Source organism: Bufo bufo, chromosome 4 (genome assembly GCF_905171765.1).
Source record: "Bufo bufo chromosome 4, aBufBuf1.1, whole genome shotgun sequence".
Taxonomy (NCBI): Eukaryota; Metazoa; Chordata; class Amphibia; order Anura; family Bufonidae; genus Bufo; species Bufo bufo.
The window spans coordinates 37,014,048-37,035,951 of record NC_053392.1 but is presented as its reverse complement, the minus strand read 5'-3'; the positions used below and the strand labels follow the sequence as shown (position 1 = coordinate 37,035,951).

The 21,904-nt window shown below is 46.9% G+C and overlaps 1 protein-coding gene across 2 annotated transcripts in view; it reads left to right on the top strand.

Annotated features, from left to right (window-relative positions):
* CCDC25 (coiled-coil domain containing 25) overlaps positions 1-19,697 on the top strand; it is a 41,970-nt gene extending 22,273 nt beyond the window's left edge. For both annotated transcript variants that reach the window (XM_040427100.1, XM_040427101.1), the window contains 5 exons: positions 6,713-6,788; positions 7,743-7,846; positions 11,834-12,036; positions 17,691-17,736; positions 19,054-19,697. In XM_040427100.1, coding sequence (XP_040283034.1) covers positions 6,713-6,788; positions 7,743-7,846; positions 11,834-12,036; positions 17,691-17,736; positions 19,054-19,083 — 459 coding nt within the window. In that variant the 3' untranslated portion in view covers positions 19,084-19,697. The remainder of the gene's footprint in view (positions 1-6,712; positions 6,789-7,742; positions 7,847-11,833; positions 12,037-17,690; positions 17,737-19,053) is intronic.
* The last annotated feature ends 2,207 nt before the right edge of the window (positions 19,698-21,904 follow it).

Below are 21,904 nucleotides of genomic sequence, written 5' to 3'. Positions count from 1 at the left end.
GGGCAGATCAGAGGCTGGGGTGGGGCAGATCAGAGGCTGGGGTGGGGCAGATCAGAGGCTGGGGTGGGGCAGATCAGAGGCTGGGGTGGGGCAGATCAGAGGTTGGGGGGGGCAGATCAGATGTTGGGGGGGGCAGATCAGAGGCTGGGGGAGCACATGAGAGGCTGGGGGGGGGGCACATGAGAGGCTGGCTGCCATGGTCAGCTCCCTGCTGTTGTGTGCACAAAGCACAGGGCAGCAGGGAGAGTGTAAAGTCCTATTCACCCTAATAGAGCTCTATTAGGGTGAATATGACAAGGGTTCTAGCCCTTAAGGAGGCTAATAGTTATTAAATAAAAAGTAAAAAAAAAAAAAGTTTAAACACCCCCCAATATAGAAAACAATATATTGCAATATATATCGCATATCGCACATGCTTAAAATTATATCGCAATATACATTTTAGGCCATATCGCCCACCCCTATGTGAAAGTGCCCTAAGCCGTTCACCGCACGGGATGAATACATTTGTGCAAATAGTTTGTGCGTTTTGGCACCCTGCTGTGCTAATTATCTTTATTTTTTTATGTATTTTATAATTTCGAAAAGCATAACTTTTTTTTTTTCCTTTAACCACTTGCCATCTGGGCCCTTTGCCCCCTTCCTGACCAGGCCTAATTTTGCAAAACTGACATATCTCACTTTATGTGGTAATAACTTTGGAACGCCTTTATTTATCCAAGTCATTCAGAGATTGTTTTCTCGTGACACATTGTACTTCATGATAGTCATAAATTTGAGTCAATATATTTCACCTTTATTTATGAAAAAATCACAAATTTACCCAAAAATTTGAAAAATTCGCAATTTTCTAAATTTCAATTTCTCTGCTTTTAAAACAGAAAGTGATACCTCATAAAATATTTATTACTTAACATTCCCCATATGTCTACTTTATGTTGGCATCATTTTGGAAATGTCATTTTATTTTTTTAGGACGTTAGAAGGCTTAGAAGTTTAGAAGCAATTCTTCACATTTTTAAGAAAATTGCCAAAACCCACTTTTTAAGGACCAGTTCAGGTCTGAAGTCACTTTGTGGGGCCTACATAGTGGATACCCCCATAAATGACCCCATTGTAGAAACTACACCCCTCAAGTTACTTAAAACCGATTTTACAAACTTTGTTTACCCTTTAGGCGTTCCACAAGAATTAAAGGAAAATGGAGATCAAATTTTTAAATTTCACTTTTTTGGAAGATTTTACATTTTAATCCAATTTCTTCTTTAACACATCGATGGTTAACAGCCAAACAAAACTCAATATTTATTACCCAGATTCTGCGGTTTACAGAAACACCCCACATGTGGTCATAAACTGCTGTATGGGCACACGGCAGGGCGCAGAAGAAAAGGAACTCCACATGGTTTTTAGATGCCATGTCCCATTTGAAGCCCCCTGATGCACCCTTACAGTAGAAACTCCCAAAAAGTGACCCCATTTTGGAAACTAGGGGATAAGGTGCCAGTTTTATTGGTACTATTTTTGGGTACATATGATTTTTTGATCATTCATTATAACACTTTATGGGGCAAGGTGACCAAAAAAATTGTTGTTTTAGCACAGTTTTTATTTATTTATTTTTACAGCGTTCACTTGAGGGGTTCAGTCAAGTGACATTTTTATAGAGCAGATCGTTACGGACGTGGCGATACCTAATATGTATACTTTTTCTTATTTATTAAAGCTTTACCCAATAATAGCCTTTTTGAAACAAAAAAATTATGTTTTAATGTGTCCATGTTCTGAGAGCTATAGTTTTTTTATTTTTTGAGAGATTTTCTTATGTAGGGGCTCATTTTCTGCGGGATGAGGCGACGGTTTTATTGGTACCATTTTGTGGGACATATGCCTTTTTGATCACTTGGTGTTGCACTTTTTCTGATGTAAAGTGACAAAAATTGCTTACACAGTTTTTATTTTTTAATTTTTACGGTGTTCACCCAAGGGTTTAGTTCATGTGATATTTTTATAGAGCTGTTTTTTACGGACGCGGCAATACCGAATATGTATACTTTTTTTTATTTATTTTACTGTAACACAATAATAGCATTTTTGAAACCCAAAAAATTATGTTTTAATGTGTCCATGTTCTGAGAGCTATAGTTTTTTTATTTTTTGAGAGATTTTCTTATATAGGGGCTAATTTTTTGCGGGATGAGTTGACGGTTTTATTGGTACCATTTTGTGGGACATACGCCTTTTTGATCACTTGGTGTTGCACTTTTTGTGTTGTAAGGTGACAAAAATGGCTTTTTTTGACAGTTATTCGTTTTTATTTTTTATGGTGTTTATTGGACTGGGTCGATTATGTGATATATTTATAGAGCCGACCGTCACGGACACGGCAATACCAAATATGTCTATTTTATTTAATTTTTTCTATATTTAAATTATTTTTTTTATTCCTTATTTGGGGAATTTTTTTTTTTAACATTTTATTTTTATTTTTTTTATTTTACACTTTGCGTCCCCCATAAGGTCATACAAGACCTCTGGGGGACATTTACTTCACTTTTTTTTTTTTTCACTGTTGATTTCTCCTGTCACTGGGGCTGACATAGTAGCCCCAGTTACAGGAGAAATACACCCCCCAGAGAGGCTGTACAGCAGTATACTTTGCTGTACAGCCTCAGTGCAGGGCTGATCAAGGTCTCTGGAGACCTGACAGCTCCTGCACTCACCCGGCTCAGACAGTCACATGTCCTGGAGATCGTGCTGATTAGACTCCAGTGAAAACAGCTGCTGGGTGAGTGTAAATGTTCCGATCTCCCTCTCCTGCCAGCACTAATTAGAGGGAGACGGTACAAGCCTTTCTGAGCGCTGTAACTGCAAATTACAGCACTCCCAACACATGCTCTGGAGACAATGCTGCTGATTTAAAGAAGGAAGGACCGGCACTCGCGATGATGATGAATGTTGCGTTTATTCAGTCACATATTAAGGACATATAGTGACGCGTTTCAGCACAACACGTGCTTTCTTCAGACTATACAATAAACTCCTATCACATCTCTTTTATACACAGAGAGAGGGAGGAGTAACAAAACAAAAGAGAAATGACATCATACTATGTAGCTCCACCCACCTCAGGGCTGACACAGGTGAAGTAATGAAAGGTGCAATAAACCAAAAAGGTCAATGTGGATACATTGATGAAACAATGGAACAGTTGATAACAATTCAGGAATCAAGTCCGCTGAAAGAGACAAATGAAATGTGTATTATTATAATCTAATTCTTATAATAAGAATAATATAGTCAAGAAATAAGTGAAACTGGAAATATTGTACTCGCGATTGAGCCCCCTTGGATCCAAAGTTTGTAACCGATGGATCCAATAAGCCTCACGCTTTAAAAGCAAACTATTCCTGTCGCCGCCACGGCGAGGTAAAGATACGCTCTCAATCACTTGAAACCGCAACTGCGATATCGCATGACGCTTCTCATGGAAATGATGTGGTAGGGGTAACAGCAGATTCTCAGTGCGGATAGTGGACTTATGCTTACTTAATCTATCTTTAATCCGCATTGAGGTTTCCCCTACATAGACCAAACCGCAGGGACATTTCAAAATATAAATGACATTTTTGCTGTCGCATGTGAACATGCCTTTAATGGGAATTTGTTCTCCAGAATGAGGGTGGGTCAGTGTAGAACCTCTAATGACACTCGAGCAGTTGTTACAATTTAAACACGGAAATGTGCCCTGACGCGGAGTAGTCAGTGTGGTTTGTCTGACTATAGGTTTGTTAGTGCCTATGTCTGCTCTAATAATCTTATCACGAATATTATCCGCTCTTTTGAAACACATCATTGGAGAATTTTGAAATATCTCCATATGAGGATATGATCTAGACATAATGTGCCAATGCTTATTGATTATGCCCCTTATTCTCTGTGTCCAAGGATGGTACTTCACTATTAATGGGATACGTGGTGGTTTAATAGTCTTCTGTCCCTGCGGTTGATCTAACTTGTGCTTTTGAGATTGTAATAAGTGTAGGGGATAGCCTCTATTGAGGAACTTTTTCGTCATCTCTTGCAACCTAATTTCACAGGTGTCAGGATCAATCACGATCCTTTTAACCCTCTGGTACTGTGAGAAATGAATCGCTTGCTTTTAAAGCGTGAGGCTTATTGGATCCACCGGTTACAAACTGTGGATCCAAGGGGGCTCAATCGCGAGTACAATATTTCCAGTTTCACTTATTTCTTGACTATATTATTCTTATTATAAGAATTAGATTATAATAATATATATTTCATTTGTCTCTTTCAGCGGACTTGATTCCTGAATTGTTATCAACTGTTCCATTGTTTCATCAATGTATCCACATTGACCTTTTTGGTTTATTGCACCTTTCATTACTTCACCTGTGTCAGCCCTGAGGTGGGTGGAGCTACATAGTATGATGTCATTTCTCTTTTGTTTTGTTACTCCTCCCTCTCTCTGTGTATAAAAGAGATGTGATAGGAGTTTATTGTATAGTCTGAAGAAAGCACGTGTTGTGCTGAAACGCGTCACTATATGTCCTTAATATGTGACTGAATAAACGCAACATTCATCATCATCGCGAGTGCCGGTCCTTCCTTCTTTATTGCAAGTATTGGGACGTCTCCCCACTGACTCGTGCACCGCGTCTATTCCAGCAGTGCCGACCCTTTTCTACATAATAATGCTGCTGATTTGTCTCCAGTGTAAACAGCTGCTGGGGGGATCGCTGCTGGAGTGTGAATGTACCGATCTCCCTCTCCTGCCAGCGCTACAGAGAGGGAGACGGTACAAGCATTTCAGAGCGCTGTAACTGGAAATTACAGCGCTCACATGCCCCGGAGACCATGCTGATCAGTCTCCAGGGCTTACAGTTTAACATTACGATTGCGATGCCTAGTTTAAATACCGATCTCCCTCTCTGACTGGCAGTAATAAGAGAGAGATGGTAGATGCATTTGTGATCGCTCTGACTGCTTGTCAGAGCGATCAAAAGCCCGGAGACCAGCAAAAAAGGTCTGAGGGTAAAGCTCCATGTTCTTGGCTGTGAGGAGGGAGCTTAGTCACGGAGTTTCTATGTACAGGGGCAGAGCACAGGGGGGAAAGCTGCAGGACGTTTTAAAACGTGCTTTCAGAAATAGAGATCCACCTCCCGGACGTTTATAGTCAATGGGCAGACGGGAGGTGGTTAAAAAAAATAAAATATGTAACTTTTGCCTTCATCTGATTGCTTCTCTCATAGACTGCAATGAATCACTCAGGCAGAGCACCAGAGGAACATTGCTGTGGCAGACCTTCAGAAGGCTGACTTGGCAACCTACCAGCTCCTTGGATCGAGGCATGGAGGAGCCTCTCGGGCTCCTGGAGCACAGCGTTACTGGGAAAAGACTGATCAGACTCTGTGGTCACAATTGAGCATGGCATCTGAGGAGTTGAATGTCTGTGATTGGCGTTATCGCCGATTATGGACATTGCCTCCTGTTGTCTGAGCAGGCGTCATGTTTAAAAGCTGGACCTCTGCCGTACATACACATTGTGGGTCTGTTAGGGGTTACATGGGTAGTCCAGCCTTTTTAAGTGATGGCCTATCCTCAGGTCACCTCTGTTTAGCTCAGTTTCCTGGAAGTTGGCACCAAATCTACAGAGCACTGTCAACATCCCAGTAGACAATACTCGCCCATACAGCACTGCTCCTGTAGACATCAGTGGGAGCAGTGTTGTCCACTACAACGTTGACAGTGCTGTACAGTTCCGGCACTGACATTCGGTGATGGAGCTACACCCTAACAGCTCATTGTCGCAGGTGCGTGGGGTGTCACACCCCAACGATCAGCTTGTGAAGGCCTATCTTTTTCTTACCGATCGGCAGGGGTCCTGGGTGTCTGAGAATCGGCACTCGCGGTAGCGCTGCGGCCTTCTCGCTGTTTCCTGCAGTCCAGTGATGTCACAACTATTTCACTGGCCTGGTCACGACCCCACTGAGCCTAGGCCAGTGAAATAGTCGTGATGTCATCGACTCCAGGAAATAGCGAGAAGCCCCCCCCCCCCAAAAAAAAACAACATAGAACCCCTTTAAGGAAGCGGAAAAAGAGACTTACAGAAGTTGTCACTTCAGCAAGTGGCATTTATTCTGTAAAGAAAGTTAATACAAGGCACTTACTAATGTATTGTGATTATCCATATTGCCTCCTTCGCTGGCTAGATTCATTTTCCCATCACATTATACGTGGGTCGTTTCCATGGTTATGACCACCTTGCAACCCATCAGCTGTGGCCGTGCTTGCACACTATAGGAAATAGTGCCGGCCAGGACTGTGGGAGCGCACATAGGCTGCTGCTTTTACCTATATTGTGCAAGCGCGACCACCGCTGCTGGATTGCAGAGTGGTCGTAACCATGGAAACGAGCAGTGTATAATGTAATGGAAAAATGAATCAAGGAAGCAATATGGACAATCACAATACATTAGTAAGTGCCTCGTATTCACTTTCTCTACATGATAAATGCCACTTGCTGAAGTGAGACAACCCCTGTAAGATCCAAGGGGTCATGGGCGCCCCTATTCACTGCTGCTTACAGAATCATGGATAATTTCAGGGTCTTACAGACTGTTGAGGAGATGCCGGGCTGACCACTTGGCCCTTGTATAATAGGAATGTGACTAATTGTGTGTTTTAGGGTCAGACGATAGACGATATCCCAAAAGACGTCCTGACCGACTGCGCCCAGCTGGTGAAGGCCAACAGCATCCAAGGTACCCCCTTATGTCTAAAGTGTTAAAGGGGTTGTCCGGGATTTTACTATGGGTGGTCTCTTCTCAGAATAGGCTGTCCTCATCAGATCCAAGGGGGTGCGGCATTGCTATTACCAGGGAGCTCCTGCTGACCCCTTGGAAGTACCAGTAACAGTCCTTCAAGGGGCTTTCTGAGTTAATTAAAAGCTTTGCAGAAGGTAAAATGATGAGCGGATCCTCACTTGCTGCTTCCGTGACTCCGGTCCTCTTCGCCGTCGTTTGTGTGCAGAGCGGCAGCAGTGACGTAGAGTCATACAGCCGAAAACCACTGCAGCCAATCGCTGGCCTCTGCTTTCTCGTGCTTTGTACAGCTGAGGCCAGTGATTGACATGTGTGAGTATAGGCTCATTATTTTAGAACATTGAGTGGCTTCTGCGCAAGGTCCCCTTTCTCATCGCTTTGTGAATAGTGGATAATTTCACATAACCGGTATACCCCTTTAACCCCTGACTGCGTGACACCGTTAGGGAAAAGTCGTGTGACTCCTGGCTTTCGTGAATGGGGCCTACAGGAGTGAGGATCCATTTAGGGGGTCACGATAATCAAAGGAGAAGACCGGCACTCGCTAAAATAGATGCAATGCTTATTTTTATTGCCACATGGAGGAACCAAGTAAGTGACGCGTTTCGACTCTGTCATCAAGTCAAAGTTTGACAGACTCAATTACAGCGTTGAAACGCGTCACTTACTTGGTTCCTCCATGTGGCAATAAAAAGGAGCCATGCATCTATTTTAGCGAGTGCCGGTCTTCTCCTTTTTGTATCTGCGGGACGCCGACCCTGGACTGAATAGTGGAGCGCTGGCTGTTTCACTTTGTGGTCTCTTACGATAATGTCATGTCGGTGGGCGCCGATGATGACTTGATGTTCTGGAAAAGCCATAATGTCTTTATTTATTTTTTTATCCTCCTTCCAGGCTGCAAAATGAACAACGTCAACGTCGTGTACACCCCATGGGCTAATCTGCGCAAAACCGGAGACATGGACGTCGGTCAGATTGGATTTCACCGGCAGAAAGATGTAATTCCCTCAGAATTGAATGTAGAACTGTCGGTCCCTGTTAGGAGCGATGCAGACTTCGGCAGGCTCCTCGGCCATGTTCAGTAACCACCTGGGCAGATCCTCCTGCTCGCTATGTGTAGTGGCTGGAGCTGCTCGAAGCGCGGTCCTAAGAGCTCCCAGGGAACACGGATTCCATGGGGAGGAAGAGGATGATTTGACTGTGAAGACGTACAGAGCGCAGTGATGAGAAAGCATCAGGGCAGCTTAAAGGGGTTGTCCAGGACTAGAAAGACATTGCTGCCTCCTCCCAGGAGGAGGAGACTTGCTCAACCACATTCATTTCAATGAAACTGAGCTTCAGTAATGGACTCCACCCATGGACGGGTGCTGGGGGTCTTTCTTGAAGGGAAGCATCCCTGTTTTCCTAACCCTGGAAACCCCCTTTTAAAAGTGGCTGTTGCACATTGACTTAACCTACCTTGTGCATTCAGGGCAAATTGAGACGTTCGAGAAGGGTCCGGTGCACTCATCAGATGGGTGGTCTTACAGGCTCGTCAGGTCATTACAAATGATGTGTGGCCCAGTGCAGAAGGAAGCGGTCTTCTGATGAGCGCCAGAGCTTCTCCCACTTCGTTATGCGGCCTCCGTATGTTGAAATCTTCCTTTCCAAGACCCCAGATCGTTTTAACTCCTGATTGGGCAGTATAAAGAGTGACCGTAATATTCCAAGCTGTAGGAAACCTTTTCACATGTATACTGCCATGTGTCCAGCAGATGGCGCCGGGCATCCGCAATGTGAACGCAGCAGTGGGAGTTATAAGGAATTTCAGAGACCGCACCTTCACTGTTGGGGTCCATTCACACGACCTTATTTTTCAGTCCTCATCCAAACTGCCTTATTTGCGGATCGGATGTGGACTTATTTATTTCAATGGGGCCGCAAAAGATCCAGACAGCACACCGTGTGCTATCCGCATCCGTATGTCCGTAAAAAGATAGAGCATATCCTTGTCTTGTCTGTTTGAGGACAAGAATAGGCGTTTCCAACATAAGGTGGAAGGTGCAGTACCAGAAAATGGTTACGATGGTGTGAATGGACACTAATCCAGTAATACATGAGGGTCTCGCCAGTTCTGCACTCAGACCGCTGACCTTCCTAGCGCAGACTGACCATTTTACATTTGATGTTATGGACCCGTTGGACGGCTGGAGCCGCGTTTCACGACTGGTGCTGCTGGGTTAGCCGTAGTAAGTGCGCACACCGACAGACCTCTTCCGTCAGGGTAGATGAATCCAAAACTAGTTCTGCCCCTGGTGCACTGTCCCGCTGGTCTGATCTGGAGGAGCCGGCCCAGGTTACAAGCGCTTGGTGCATTTTTGCAGCAAAAACTGAAAATGACCAGCCATGAGGAAATCAGGTGGAAGCTGGTAAATGTGACGCCAGCACCTGCACCATTTTCACCTTCCCCTCCCCGCAAGGCCGTGATGTAGTTTTAAAGGGTTTCTCCATTTTCACAACCTTTTTTTTTTTCTCTCACTTCATTTAAAATGAAAAACAAAGCAACTTTGCTATGGGTGTTAAAGGGGTCCTCAAACTTCCGCAAATAGCATTTATCATGTAGAGAAAGTTAATACAAGGCATTTACTAAGGTATAGTGATTCTCCATATTGCTTCCTTTGCTGGCTGGATTCCTTTTTCCATCACATTATACACTGCTCTTTTCCAGGGGTCACAACCACCTTGCAATCCAGCAGTGGCGGTCGTGCTTGCACACTATAGGAAAAAGTGCCGGTCTTTCTGGTGGCCGGGACTGTGGGAGCGCACATAGGCAGCTACCGTCTCGGCCAACTCGTATCTCCGCAGCAGCGGTGGCTGTAACCTCTGGACATGAACAGTGTATAGCAGGGCTACTCAACTGGCAGACCGCGGTCCGAATCCGGCCCCAGGTGCCGGCTCTCAGGGGGTGCCAGAGTCCAGAAGAAATGAGCGCTTCCATCAATACAGATGGAAGCGCTAATTGCTGGAGCACAGGAAGCTGCGGTCCTGTCACTCACCGCTCAGCTCCCTGCGCTCCTTCCCCGGAAATCTGCATAAGCTCCGCCCACATCGTGCTGCAGCGCGATCTGTGTCTGCAGGGGTGAGAGGACTGTGAGCTTCAGGAACGGGACAAGGTGAGTAGTTACTGTTTTTTTGTTTGTTTTTTAACACAGATGGGGCACAGTGGGCATTGCTAATGTGAAGGGGGCACAATGGGCATTACTACTATTAAGGGGACACAGTGGGGATTATTACTGTGAAGGGCACAATGGGCATTATTATGGTGAAGGGGGCACAATGGGGATTATTACGGTGAAGGGGGCACAATGGGGATTATTACTGTGAATGGGGCACAATGGGGATTATTACTGTGAAGGGGGCACAGTGGGGATCATTACTGTGAAGGGGGCACAATGGGGATCATTACTGTGAAGGGGGCACAATGGGGATCATTACTGTGAAGGGGGCACAATGGGGATTATTACGGTGAATGGGGCACAATGGGGATTATTACTGTGAAGGGGGCACAGTGGGGATCATTACTGTGAAGGGGGCACAATGGGGATCATTACTGTGAAGGTGGCACAATGGGGATCATTACTGTGAAGGGGGCACAATGGGGATCATTACTGTGAAGGGGCACAATGGGGATCATTACTGTGAAGGTGGCACAATGGGGATCATTACTGTGAAGGGGGCACAATGGGGATCATTACTGTGAAGGGGGCACAATGGGGATCATTACTGTGAAGGGGGCACAATGGGGATCATTACTGTGAAGGGGGCACAATGGGGATCATTACTGTGAAGGGGGCACAATGGGGATCATTACTGTGAAGGGGGCACAATGGGGATCATTACTGTGAAGGTGGCACAATGGGGATCATTACTGTGAAGGGGGCACAATGGGGATCATTACTGTGAAGGTGGCACAATGGGGATTATTACTGTGAAGGGGGCACAAAGAGGGGATTATTACTCTGTGGGGAGGAACTAAGGAGGCATCACAATGTGTGAGGGGCACTAAGGGATCACCCTGCTGTGAGGGGCACTAAGGGATCACCCTGCTGTGAGGGTGCACTTAGGGGTATCATACTCTGTGGAGCACTAAAGGGATATCATACTGTCTAAGGGGCATCATTATTGTTAGGGGGCACTGAAAGGACGTCCTTGCTGTTTGGTCAGCAGAAAGGAGATTAGGTGGGCTTGGAGGACTGGATTATTGTAAAAAAAAATAATACAGCGCTAAACGCCACTGGTGTCCCTCCTCATTTTTTTTTGGGTTTGCAGCTCGGACCTTCATCCTACAGCAGACTCAGGTATGTGGTCCTTTACAAAAAGTACTTGAGTACCCCTGGTGTATAGTGTGATGGAAAGATGAAGGAAGTGTTTTTTTTATTTTTATTAATGCTATTTGCTGAAGTGAGACAGCCCATATAGTTACAAATTTCCTACTGTTTTGTGTTTACAGACTGCGTCTCCATGGTAACAGACTACAAAAATGTATGTTGGCACAAAGTTGGGAACACATGGAAGAACGTCCGTTTGTAGTCTATTTCCATGGAGATGCATTATCTATATAGGAGCCGTAGAATTATAGCAAATTGGGTTGTGAAGGTTGACATATCCTTTAAAGGGGTAGGGGCATTTACAGTTTAAAGGGGTTGTCCCAGTTTAGGTTCTCCACCCTTTTGTTACCCTGTATGTATGGAGCTGAGGTTGAGCATGCTCGCTGCCACTGATTCATTCTCATGGGACAGCTGTGTACAGATCTTGGCTATCCTCAGCCTCGGAGAGAATGATGCCGTATCACACGTGCTCATCCTCCGCTCCTTTCATTCACTGATCTTGTATCCCTCATACTCCTGATCGGCCGGGTTCCCATCGATCTGTGGCTGGGGGATCAGTTAATATCTCGGTGCAGCCCCTTTGAGGATTTCATAGACCTCACTCCTTGTCCGTTTCAGGTGAAAAGTATAAACGTCGAGAAGAAAGCCAATGAGATCCTCAATCGGCTGGAGAAAACGAAAGATGAGCGCTTCCCCGACCTGGCGGCAGAGAAGGAATCTCGAGACCGGGAAGAGAGGAACGAGAAGAAGGCTCAGATCCAGGAGGTTAAGAAGAAAGAGAAGGACGAAGTGAAGAAGAAGAAAGAGATGGAAGAGCTCAGGTGACGTGACCACCATGGTTACAAATCTAGTAATGAACGCCTCCCCGCCTCGGGGACATTATTCTGAACATGGAGTCGTGAGGTGAAAGGAGGATGATAGATGTTACTCTACACCTCGTAGACTTTCCTGGTGTTCGGACCAGGTCCGTCCGCCGGGGATCGTGACTGTGTCATACTACTAATGCGCGGGGGAGTGCAGTGTGTGTTCTGGAAGAGGTCACAGTCATAAACCGAATGAAGTCCTTACAGGCCGAGTCAAATCAAAGGGGAGTCCAGTCTGAGTGTGCGAAATCTTAACCCCTTCCTGCACCTTCAGAGGACCTAGCAAGATGATCGACTGGGTACTGCCCATGTGATCGCTGGTGTAATACTCAGCCATAATTTCTACCCCAGCAGTTAAAGGGTTAGGACTGTGAACCACGTGTGTTATCACCCATTGATCGCTGAGTCCAACTGCTGGGATCCTAACCAGTCATTACAACAGGAGGCGTCCGACTGCCTGTGCTAGTGGAGCAGTAATGGACTGAATGCAGTACTCTGCAGTCCCGTAGACAAATACCCTGCTGCTTCTTTCACACAGGTACCCCATGTTTTACCAGTCCTGTGGTTAGGGGGTGACCTGCCCACCCCTTTAACCCTCACAGTACCGCAGCCAAGCCTGATCACGGCAATGTACCAAAGAGGGAACCCCCTTTGTTCCTTGATTCCCAACATTGAGGACATATTTCTGTGCACAGTCACAATATACTGAGTACGCCAAGTACCAGTACGCCAAGAAAAGAAAAGTCACTATAAATGAACACCCCCCTCCTCAGAAAAAAATAAAAATATTAGACAATAAAAAATGAGGTCAGCGATGTAAACATGGTGGAATGTACATGGAGAAGAAAACGGAAACTAATCTATATATATATATATATATAAAGAAGGACATATATATGTGTGTGTATGTTCCGTAGTCACTCAAAAACGCAACCATCGATTTCAACGAAACTTGGTATACACATCCCTTGCTACCTGGAAATAAATCTTGTGGGGGTCTCCGCTCTCTAGGACGGACCGTTCCTGAGATATTCCCAAAAAAGGACCTGCATTAGCCAATGGAAGCCTGCAAGTCTTTCTCTTCATATCCCAACTGCCATACACGCGGTCACATGTCCCTTATCAGCCAATAGAAGCTCGCAGGCTCTTAGTCTCCACATACACACGGTTTTACTCCAGGTTTCCATAACAACCCAGCCATTTTTCTTCACTGCCGTAGGTCAGCTTTAGGCTACGGCTACACGATGACAATAAGTCGCACGACACATAGGGCAAAATTACACTGCAAATTTTTTTTATAATGATAGTCTATGGTGTCGCATGTGACATGCTGCGAGTGCGACATGACAGTCGCAGAAAAATTCATCTTGGATGGATTTTTCTTCGACTGTCGCAGTCGCAGCATGTGCAGTGCGACACCATAGACCAGTGATGGTGAACCTTTTAGAGACCGAGTGCCCAAACTGCAACCCTACCACCCACTTATTTATCGCAAAGTGCCAACACTGCAATGGCAATGAATACCAATATAGTATGTCTTCAATGTAATTTATCTATAATAACCTGCCTACATTCAATGCGCTGCCTGTGCCATTCATAGCGCGCCCTACGCTGATGAATGACAGGAAAAGTCTAAGGCATATTGGTACACCATAGACTTTTCCCAGGGCGCGGGTGCCCACAGAGAGGGCTCTGAGTGCCGCCTCTGGCACCCGTGCCATAGGTTCGCCACCACTGCCATAGACTATCATTATAGAAATTGTTGAGACAAAATGTTGCGCGACACATATAGCAATGTAGTTGTGCCCTATGTGTCGTGTGACTTATTGTCCGCGACACATGTCACATGTAGCCCTAGCATTAAAGGGGCAGGGCGCTGTGGAGGTCACTGTTAAGGCAGCGGGGTACTGTGAGGTCACTGTTAAGGCAGCGGGGTACTGTGGAGGTCACTGTTAAGGCAGCGGGGTACTGTGGAGGTCACTGTTAAGGCAGCGGGGTACTGTGAGGTCACTGTTAAGGCAGCGGGGTACTGTGAGGTCACTGTTAAGGCAGCGGGGTACTGTGGAGGTCACTGTTAAGGCAGCGGGGTACTGTGAGGTCACTGTTAAGGCAGCGGGGTACTGTGAGGTCACTGTTAAGGCAGCGGGGTACTGTGAGGTCACTGTTAAGGCAGCGGGGTACTGTGAGGTCACTGTTAAGGCAGCGGGGTACTGTGAGGTCACTGTTAAGGCAGCGGGGTACTGTGGAGGTCACTGTTAAGGCAGCGGGGTACTGTGGAGGTCACTTAAGGCAGCGGGGTACTGTGGAGGTCACTGTTAAGGCAGCGGGGTACTGTGAGGTCACTGTTAAGGCAGCGGGGTACTGTGGAGGTCACTGTTAAGGCAGCGGGGTACTGTGGAGGTCACTGTTAAGGCAGCGGGGTACTGTGGAGGTCACTGTTAAGGCAGCGGGGTACTGTGGAGGTCACTTAAGGCAGCGGGGTACTGTGGAGGTCACTGTTAAGGCAGCGGGGTACTGTGAGGTCACTGTTAAGGCAGCGGGGTACTGTGGAGGTCACTGTTAAGGCAGCGGGGTACTGTGGAGGTCACTGTTAAGGCAGCGGGGTACTGTGGAGGTCACTGTTAAGGCAGCGGGGTACTGTGGAGGTCACTGTTAAGGCAGCGGGGTACTGTGGAGGTCACTGTTAAGGCAGCGGGGTACTGTGGAGGTCACTGTTAAGGCAGCGGGGTACTGTGGAGGTCACTGTTAAGGCAGCGGGGTACTGTGGAGGTCACTGTTAAGGCAGCGGGGTACTGTGGAGGTCACTGTTAAGGCAGCGGGGTACTGTGGAGGTCACTGTTAAGGCAGCGGGGTACTGTGGAGGTCACTGTTAAGGCAGCGGGGTACTGTGGAGGTCACTGTTAAGGCAGCGGGGTACTGTGGAGGTCACTGTTAAGGCAGCGGGGTACTGTGGAGGTCACTGTTAAGGCAGCGGGGTACTGTGGAGGTCACTGTTAAGGCAGCGGGGTACTGTGGAGGTCACTGTTAAGGCAGCGGGGTACTGTGGAGGTCACTGTTAAGGCAGCGGGGTACTGTGGAGGTCACTGTTAAGGCAGCGGGGTACTGTGGAGGTCACTGTTAAGGGAAGCGGGGTACTGTGGAGGTCACTGTTAAGGCAGCGGGGTACTGTGGAGGTCACTGTTAAGGCAGCGGGGTACTGTGGAGGTCACTGTTAAGGCAGCGGGGTACTGTGGAGGTCACTGTTAAGGCAGCGGGGTACTGTGGAGGTCACTGTTAAAGGGGCGGGCTGCTGTAAAGGTCAACGTTAAGGAGATGGGTTGCTGTGGAGGTCCCATTTTAAAGTGGCGGGGCACTGTGGGGGGCTGTAGTGTTCATTGTTATGGGGGATACTGTCGATATCTTTTAACGACACACACAAACATTAAATGAAATATACCCGTGCGAAGCCGGGTCCTTCTGCTAGTTACTTTATATTTTTGCATCAAACGCTGTTTTCTTCTTTATGGCGAGTGATGAAAAATTCTGAAAGACATATATGGCTCGGCGTTACAGGGTTTGAAGAGACTGTCCACTTTGGACAATCCCTTTGTTGTTAGAAGTGCTCTTCCTACTACAACGGGTATCACAAGGTGTCCGGCTGCTGGAAACCCCAGAGATCAGCTGTAATCTTAAAGGGGTTATTCAAAGTGTAAAACATGGCCCCTTATATAAGTTATACTTACCCCGCGTTGCTCCTGATCTCCGCATGGCCGCCACTCTATCTGCCCGTCGTGTGGATCAAAACATCCGGTAAGGGGGGCAAATAGCAGGCCGCGACGGGGACCAGCCTCCCTGGAACTGTGGGTGACGCAGCGGTAGCCGTGCGGGGATCAGGGGCGATGTGGGTGTCGGGGAGTCGCGTAAGTATAATCAATATAAGGGGCCCGGGCATTGGGGGGCATGTTTTAACTGATGATCAGAAGGATATAGGACCATAGTGGAGGGGCAATCACTAGAACAGCAGCAACTGATCATATTCTTAGTATCCTTCTGTGTAATGCTGGAGAGAAGATGGAGGTGGTAGTCACCTGATGGTTGTCATGACTAACGTCCAACAGGGTGTAGTGTTCTGTCTGCTGTATACATCCCTGTCCATTATATACTCCCCGTGTACATCCCTGTCCGTTATATACTCCCCGTATACATCCCTGTCCGTTATATACTCCCCGTGTACATCCCTGTCCGTTATATACTCCCCGTGTACATCCCTGTCCGTTATATACTCCCCGTGTACATCCCTGTCCGTTATATACTCCCCGTGTACATCCCTGTCCGTTATATACTCCCCGTGTACATCCCTGTCCGTTATATACTCCCCGTGTACATCCCTGTCCGTTATATACTCCCCGTGTACATCCCTGTCCGTTATATACTCCCCGTGTACATCCCTGTCCGTTATATACTCCCCGTGTACATCCCTGTCCGTTATATACTCCCCGTATACATCCCTGTCCGTTATATACTCCCCGTATACATCCCTGTCCGTTATATACTCCCCGTATACATCCCTGTCCGTTATATACTCCCCTTATACATCCCTGTCCGTTATATACTCCCCGTATACATCCCTGTCCGTTATATACTCCCCGTATACATCCCTGTCCGTTATATACTCCCCGTATACATCCCTGTCCGTTATATACTCCCCGTATACATCCCTGTCCGTTATATACTCCCCGTATACATCCCTGTCCGTTATATACTCCCCGTATACATCCCTGTCCGTTATATACTCCCCGTATACATCCCTGTCCGTTATATACTCCCCGTATACATCCCTGTCCGTTATATACTCCCCGTATACATCCCTGTCCGTTATATACTCCCCGTATACATCCCTGTCCGTTATATACTCCCCGTATACATCCCTGTCCGTTATATACTCCCCGTATACATCCCTGTCCGTTATATACTCCCCGTATACATCCCTGTCCGTTATATACTCCCCGTATACATCCCTGTCCGTTATATACTCCCCGTATACATCCCTGTCCGTTATATACTCCCCGTATACATCCCTGTCCGTTATATACTCCCCGTATACATCCCTGTCCGTTATATACTCCCCGTATACATCCCTGTCCGTTATATACTCCCCGTATACATCCCTGTCCGTTATATACTCCCCGTATACATCCCTGTCCGTTATATACTCCCCGTATACATCCCTGTCCGTTATATACTCCCCGTATACATCCCTGTCCGTTATATACTCCCCGTATACATCCCTGTCCGTTATATACTCCCCGTATACATCCCTGTCCGTTATATACTCCCCGTATACATCCCTGTCCGTTATATACTCCCCGTATACATCCCTGTCCGTTATATACTCCCCGTATACATCCCTGTCCGTTATATACTCCCCGTATACATCCCTGTCCGTTATATACTCCCCGTATACATCCCTGTCCGTTATATACTCCCCGTATACATCCCTGTCCGTTATATACTCCCCGTGTACATCCCTGTCCGTTATATACTCCCCGTGTACATCCTGTGTAGTGTCATGCTATGTATACCTGTCCATTATATACTCCTGTATGCTAACACTATGTATTTTCTGTCACCAGGAATTACACCTCATTGATGAAAACAGAGAATATGTCTACAAATCAGGTAGGTCCTGGACCTTTCTAATAGACATTCCATTCATGAAGATCTCCGCTTGCTGCCAGTGAATGGCAAAGTCTGAGAACCGCTCGTCATCTCTTCCCGCTCACACCGCTGCTTGGCTTGTTACAGTGTAAGGCTACTTTCACACTTGCGTTCAGAGCGGGTCCGTCTGGGGTCTGCACAGACGGATCCGCTCCTATAATGCAGACTTTGGATCCGTTCAGAACGGATCCGTCTGCATTTTATTGTAGAAAAAATTCTAAGTGTGAAAGTAGCTTCAGACGGATCCGTCCAGACTTTACATTGAAAGTCAATGGGGGACGGATCCGTTTGAAAATTGAGCCATACTGTGTCAAATTCAAACGGATCCGTCCCCATTGACTTACATTGTAAGTCTGGACGGATCCGCTTGCCTCCGCACAGCCAGGCGGACACCCGAACGCTGCAAGCTGCGTTCAGGTGTCCGCTTGCTGAGCGGAGCGGAGGCTGAACGCTGGCAGACTGATGCATTCTCAGCGGATCCGCGTCCACTCAAAATGCATTGGTAGCTGGACGGATGCGTTCGGGGCCGCTTGTGAGAACCTTCAAACGGAGCTCACGAGCGGAGCCCCGAACGCTAGTGTGAAAGTAGCCTAAGAGTTAGAGCGTAGGCTAACACACTGTAACAAGTACTTCAGCTTTGTAATGTGGCTTCTTTATGTCCAGAATGTAATTATGAAGATTTAGGCCTTTTGTTAAAACGAGAAAAAACTATTAAACAGTAAGAATGGGAAAAATGTAAAAAATAAAGAAGAGAACCCCCCCTAAAAAACACTTAAAGGGGTTATCCAATACTATAGAAATGTCCCCCATATGCCGGGCCCCTCAAACTGATTCTACCTACCTGGCTCCCCGCTCCCTGTGCTGCTCCTGGTTCCCGCACCGCTACTTCTGCTTCTCCCCGTGCGAGGATGAAAACATCCAGTGTCAGGGGGGATTGGGGGGAGCAGCCAATGGCAGGCGGGGACGAGCCTCCCTAGCGTCACCCGCTATTATTGGATAACCCCTTTAAGATGCTTTTATTGGGGCATGTCTGTGGTCTCCACCCCACTATCCACCATTAGTTCCTTTCCTGTTTGTATTGTCCCCGACAGATAGCATATTCCTTCTTCCCAATCCTCTTCCTCTTGGACAAACCCAGTTTGCCATGCCCCGCCCCCGAGGATCCTGTTTTCTTTACATCAGCCCTACTACTATCACAGTGCACCATGTTAATGGGAAACGGTTATCAGTCTGGCTATTTTGGCAATGGTAACATTCTGGCATTTGGTCTTCCCACAGGACGGCAATGACTCCGACGACTTCATGTAAAGCGGACAGCGCCAGTGGTCGCAGATATATGGACTATTTTACATTGGTCTGGGGACCGTCTACTCAATGCCAAAATAAAGAGAGCCTCTGCATTCAGTACCTGCTTTACTTCTCCAGCCTGACTCCATCAATCCCTCCAGGGAGGGTGGGTTTGGCTGGGCTGGTGCCATCTTCATGTATCATGGAGAGCTTTGGGGGTGAAGGAGTTTCCTAAGACGAGGGGTTTGTCCTATGCATATAATGGGAGCTGGCAGGCTCCTGCAGACCGCCCATGCCTGTAGCCTCCACAGACTCCATATACCCTGACGCGACTTCATAAGATGTCCACTGCCACACGTTGTGAACTCGACCGCCCGTTGGCAGCTGCCGGAAGCAAGACTTTAACAATTTTTATTTTTTCTCGACAGCTGACTGACATCAGAAAGTGAAATCTTATTTTTTTTTAGATGTCTCTTCCGATGCCTACAGTCTTATTTTTGTTTGGTCTTTTGGATGTAGTCCCTGGACATCACTGACAATATCGGCCTCTTCGTGCTGCACGTCTCGGTTTGGATGCATGGAATGAGAGAGTTGGCAAATAAAGTGCTGGCCTTAGTACGGGTCGCTTCTCTGTGTACTGCTAAGGTATCCACTGTGCACTCATGTACAGACCTAATGGAGAAACGTCATGCCCCTGGTGGTCCAGTAGGAGGCACCGTGACTTATATTTTCTGATATCCATTGAGTTGAGTAGGTCACGTTTAGGTGGTCTAGAGCTTAGCGGGTGGCAGGAAGGTTATGTAGGAGTACGTAGATGATTATATTCCTGGTGTCTAAGACTAGTTTCACAGTAGCGTTCGGAAGATCTGGCAGGCTGTTCCGGCAAGGACCATCCTGCTGGATCTCTCTGTATCCGACATTGCTGGACGCTACATGAATGCCATCCGGCATTAAAGAGTCTGCACTAAGGGTACAGATGGCTGTTAACCAGTTGGGGTGTGTCTGACAATGGCAGCACTGATTGGATAGAGTCACACTGTGCAGGGACACCACCCCAAATGGTAACACCCCTCTGTACTCTTACTGCAGACTGCTAGCATTTCATTCATACACTCCTAGTAGAAATAATAGAGGAACGGTACAAGGTACAGCCATAAGGCTAGATGCAGAATTGTTATTACATGGGGAATGCAAGTAATTACTAAGGGTCCATTCACACATCCGTGTGTGTTTTGCGGATCCGCAAAACACGGACACCGGCAATGTGCATTTTGCAGACCGCAACATCACCGACACTTAATAGAAAATGCCTATTCTTGTCCGCAATTGCGGACAAGAATAGAACATGTTCTATTTTTTTCGGGATCGGAATTGCAGACCTGGAAGTGCGGGTCCGCATTTCCGAATCCGGGCCGCACATCGTGCGGCACCATAGAAATGAATGGGTCTGCAAATCCGGAATTGAGGACGTGTGAATGGAGCCTTAAAGAGACATGTCAGGAGAGGGGACGGGTCCTCTGTAATGTAGCTTCTGGCAATGCCGGACACAGAGCGGGCAAGGCCGTTCCTTCCCAGAACTGCCTTCCAGATCTCCCTAATGTGGGCGTCATATTGCCTTTTGTTCTATGGCATGGTTGCAAAGATAGGTTCTATTCTTTTTGTGGATGGAGAGGTAAGTTATGCTTTCATTCTTTTGTGTTACCTGTGTTCAGGTGGTTAGGAGAATCTGGTGTCTAGTGGTTGGCTGCTGTGCCATATTGTCCCTGTCCACTTGTAGCTTTAGGACCTAGTACTTTGCAAGAGAGGGAACAGACCCAGGGCACCTCGAGCAGAAGGACTGCAGATCTGTGCCGTATGGACGGTTTTTTTGTCATGGGCCCAATGCTGGACGTGACTACCTGCGACATCCACACCTAGCCTTATCTATGAATCTCTGTGTGATTTCAGTCTGGTAAAAAAATAAAAAATCAAACTCACATGGATCCAGAGATCTCTTCTGTCATTGCTCCACATGCCCTGCTAGAGTCATATCCAGCTGGCATCTCGAGGAGTGTCCTTTCTGCTGCAGCTCAGGGGTGATGTTCTCTCTGCTGCTGCTGCAGCTCTCTCCCTATCACAGCTCAGGAGGCTGTTGAAGGCTGAAACTGAGCATGTGGACAGAGACGTACGAAAAAGAACAAACAGCGGGTGGCGCCATACAGATACATTATACTGAATTAGACCACCCCTTGAATTAAATCAAAAGAATTGCGGGACTGTCACTTCACCGCACTGAGGTTGCTCACTCACTACATTTGGTAACCATTGTGTGCAGTTTACTCTCCTGTAGTTCCTTCATCATCCACTAGGAGTCCTCACATGACTGTAGGAGCTTATCTGTGAGTACTCCTCGCACTATCATCCCCTACATGTAGGGGGCAGTATTCACTCATTCACTTAATGTTGTTTGGTTCTGACTTCTGCAGGATGGCTGATTGCGCAAGCTCTGTAGTTGCATGGTCCCCAAAGTTGCCGAAGACCCATATTGCACATCAGAAGGCATCAGCATAGTGACCTGTGACAATTGGGGCAGGCCAGGTACAGATTTGGCGTAAGGGGCCAGGAGTTTCTTACACCTGAGTCAGGGTCTAGCCTTGCGTCCTAATGCTATGCCAAAAAAAAACTGGAGAAATCCCTAAAGTCGAGAAGACCTTCCAAAGCATTTTGTGGTAACAGTCTTTGTAGCAACTGCCCTGAACTTGTGGTGCAGCAAGAAGGAGCATATAGTATGGGTCTATGAGTGTGACACTTTTACCACAAGAAATTAATTTCATTCTTGCATAGGTGCCATGGATGCAGCCAT